This window comes from Anser anser (genome assembly GCF_964211835.1).
Source record: "Anser anser genome assembly, contig: HAP1_SCAFFOLD_727, whole genome shotgun sequence".
Classification (NCBI taxonomy): domain Eukaryota; kingdom Metazoa; phylum Chordata; class Aves; order Anseriformes; family Anatidae; genus Anser; species Anser anser.
Genome location: NW_028153579.1, coordinates 15,438 through 18,737, shown reverse-complemented (window position 1 = coordinate 18,737; position 3,300 = coordinate 15,438). Strand labels below are relative to the sequence as shown.

The 3,300-nt window shown below is 71.5% G+C and overlaps 1 protein-coding gene across 1 annotated transcript; it reads left to right on the top strand.

The window, feature by feature from the left end:
• Positions 1 to 6: 6 nt before the first annotated feature.
• Positions 7 to 2,244, top strand: LOC310891899 (uridylate-specific endoribonuclease C-like). The gene is made up of 5 exons (XM_083854126.1): positions 7 to 430; positions 521 to 637; positions 1,096 to 1,202; positions 1,514 to 1,656; positions 2,084 to 2,244. Exons 1-5 carry the CDS (start codon positions 10 to 12, stop codon positions 2,196 to 2,198), a joined length of 903 nt encoding a protein of 300 aa, XP_083710252.1. The 5' UTR covers positions 7 to 9; the 3' UTR covers positions 2,199 to 2,244.
• The last annotated feature ends 1,056 nt before the right edge of the window (positions 2,245 to 3,300 follow it).

Sequence of the window (3,300 nt, the reverse complement as noted above, 5' to 3'; positions counted from 1 at the left end):
CCATATCCCATGTCCCGTCCCCGTGTCCCATCCCCATGTCCTCTGTCCTGTGTCCTGGCCCCGTGTCCCATTCCCGTGTCCCACGTCCCGTCCCCATGTCCTGTCCCCCTGTCCCATGTCCTGTCCCCATCCCCGTGTTCCATCCCCGTGTCCCCATCCCCGTCCCTGTGTCCCACCCCATCCCCGTGTCCCGTCCCCGTGTCCCCATCCCCGTCCCCGTCCCCCAGGCTCTTCTCCCGCGTGGCGGAGGACGCGCTGTTCTCCCGGCCCACCTTCTCGCGGCTGCTGGCCCTGCTGGACAACTTTGTGGCGCCCACGGGCAGCGCCGAGGTCGTGACGGCCGCGGAGCAGCGCGAGGTGGCCGCCTTCCTGGACGCCGTGCTGCAGACGCCCGTCATGGCCGCGCTCACGAGCTTCTTCCTCGACAAGGGTAAGGGGAAAGGGGCCGGGGGCTCGGGGGAAGGGGCCGGGGGTGGCCGTGTCCCCCCCCCCCCGCCCCCGGCAGCGCTGTGACCCCCAGGGCTGTACGGCTCGGAGGCTGCTTTTCGGGACGATCTGGAGGAGATGTGGTTCGGGCTCTACTCGCGCTCCGGCGGCAGCGCCCTCGACTCGTCCGGCTTCGAGCACGTCTTCCACGGTACCGCGGGGACGGGGACACGGGGGGGGGGACACGGGGGGGGCTGGGGGACACGGGGAGGAGGAGGAGGGAGGTGAGGGTGTGGGAAGGCGGGGCTGGGGGGACACGGGGGGGACATGGAGAGGGTGGAGGTGGTGGGATGGGGGGGGACGGGGGGACAGGCGGGATGGGGCTGGGGGGACGGGGATGGGGAGGATGGGGATGGGGGGACAGGGGGACGGGGAGGAGGGGACAGGGGGACATGGGGACATGGGAAAAATGGGGCTGGGAGACGGGGGGGATGGGGAGGATGGGGCTGGGGGGACAGGGGGAGGATGGGGCTGCGGGGACGGCTCCGTGGAACTGGAGGGCAGGGGGAGCGGGGGCAGCCCGTGGGGGCGGGGACGTGTGGGGACAGGGACGTGTGGGGATGGGGACGGGGATGGGGACGTGCTGCCCTCCCCCTGCCCTGCACCCAGGGGAGATCAAGAACGGGAAGGTGTCGGGCGGCCACAGCTGGGTGCAGCTCTACCGGCTGGAGAAGCTGGGGCAGCTCAACTACCTGAGCTACAGCTACGACGGGCCCGTGAGTGCGGCCCCCCTGCCCCCCCCCTCAGCCTGTCCCCAGGGTCCCCAACCCAGCCACCAGCACCCCCAGGCTCCCTCCCAGTGTCCCCAGCGTCCCCGTTCCTCTGCGCCCACCCCCGAGCACCCCATCCCTGGTGACTGTCCCCAGAGACCCCACGACCATCCCTGGGCTGTCCCCAACCCGTGCGTGGCCCCTGTGGCCCCCTCCCCTGCCCCGTGTCCCCGTGCCTGTCCCTGCACCCCGGGGCCGTGCCCGTGGTCCCATTGTGTCCCCGTGCCCGTGGTCCCACCGTGTCCCCGTGCCCGCAGTGGGACACCTTCCCCGACGTCCTGGCCCTGCAGTACCGCTGGGACGGCCACCTCAAGAGCATCGGCTCCACCTTCATGGGCTCCAGCCCCGAGTTCGACCTGGCCCTCTACACCCTCTGCTACAAAGCCCGGCCCGACCGCGAGTGAGCTGGGGACAGGGGACAGGGGAGGGGACGCGCTGGGGACAGGCGGAGGTGGTGGCACCGGAGCCAGGGACGTGCCCATGGGGGGGAGCCGCACGGGGACACGGGTGGTGGGGGGACGTGGTGGGGGGACACAGCCGGGGGGGGTCCCACGTTGGGGACACGCAGCTGGGGGGGGGTCCCATGTTGGGGACCCACAGATAGGGGGGGACTTGGGCTGGGGACACGTGGACAGGGTGGGGGCTGCGCTGGGGACCCACGGCTGGGGGGGGACCCTCAGTGGGGACCCACGGACGGGGGGCACCCACGCTGGGGACCTGCTGATGGCTGGGGGGGGGGGGGGGCGGTGGCAGCATGGGACCAGCCCTGCCGTGCTGGGGGGGGGTCCCACGTGGCCACGGTGTCACCGTCTGTCCCCCCCCCGCAGGTGCCACGTGACGCTGGGGGGCAAAGCGGCCACCATCCAGACCTACTCGTGGACCAACTCCTACTACGGGGACAGGCAGCGCTTCGTGGCCTCCTCCTACCCCCTCAGCCCCTGACCCCCCCCGCAATAAACACGCGCTCGCCCCCACCTCCGCCTCAGGGTCCCCGTCCCCTCCCCCCCCGGGGCTGTCCCATGGGTGCCACGTGACGGTGGCAGGAAGCCACGGGGCCAGGGGGGGCAGTTTCCTCCCCCCCCCCCCCCGGTCCCCCCCGGGGCTGCACGGCCCCGATGTGGGGCTGGCGGGGACGGGAACGTCCCTGTCCCCCCCCCAAGTGGCACAGGGGCTGTGTGTGTCCCCAGCGTGTCACCACACACGTGCCCCTAATGTGTCCCTGTCACTGCACGTGTGTTCTTGCCATGTGTCACCACACGTGTGTCCCAAGCATGTCCCTGTCACTGCACACGTGTGCCAGTAGCATGCCCGCGTGGCTCCACGCGTGTCCCTCGCGTGTCCACGTGGCCCAACGCACATCCCCCATGGCCGTGTGTGTCCACACGCGTGTCACTAGCACAACTGCCCTTAGCGTGTGTGTGCGTGTCTGCACGCGTGTGCCTAGCGTGTCTGTGTGGCTGCACACACGTCCTGAGCGTGCCTGTGGCCGAACGCGTGTTGCTGGCGTGCTCGTTTGTCTGCACGTGTCCCTAGCATGTCCTCGTGGCCACACATGTCCCTAGCGTGTCCGTGTGGCTGCACACATGTCCCTTGTGTGGCCGTGCAGCTGTACGCGTGTCCTTGGGGTGTCCATGGCTGCACACATGTCCCTAGCGTGTCTGTGTGGCTGCACACATGTCCCTTGCGTGGCTGTGCAGCTGTACGCGTGTCCTTGGCGTGCCCGTGTGGCTGCACACCCGTCCCTGGCCCATCTGCAGCTGCGCAAGACCCCGGTGCACGCGTCTCCCTTGGCACACGCATGTCCCTGCCGTGTCCCCACCCACGTGCGTGTCCCACCCCATCCCCAGCGTGGCTCCCGCGTGTCCCCATCCCGTCCCTGCCTCGTCCCCCGCCCTGCCCGCCACCTCCCCGTCCCCGCACCCCCCCGGGGCGCCCCAGCGCGTCCCCAGCGCGTCCCCGACGGGGCGCGGGGGCGCAGGGCTGGGCCGCCACGACGAGCCCCAGCCTGCCCCGACGCGCCGGCGGGACGGGCAGCGCCGTTCCC

Bases quoted from the DNA above. Each gene is read 5' to 3' on its own strand.
- LOC310891899 (XM_083854126.1), top strand. From the start codon at position 10: ATGTCCCGTCCCCGTGTCCCATCCCCATGTCCTCTGTCCTGTGTCCTG. The intron at 431-520 runs GTAAGGGGAAAG...TGTGACCCCCAG, and splicing joins GAGCTTCTTCCTCGACAAGG to GGCTGTACGGCTCGGAGGCT. The intron at 1,657-2,083 runs GTGAGCTGGGGA...CCCCCCCCGCAG, and splicing joins AAAGCCCGGCCCGACCGCGA to GTGCCACGTGACGCTGGGGG.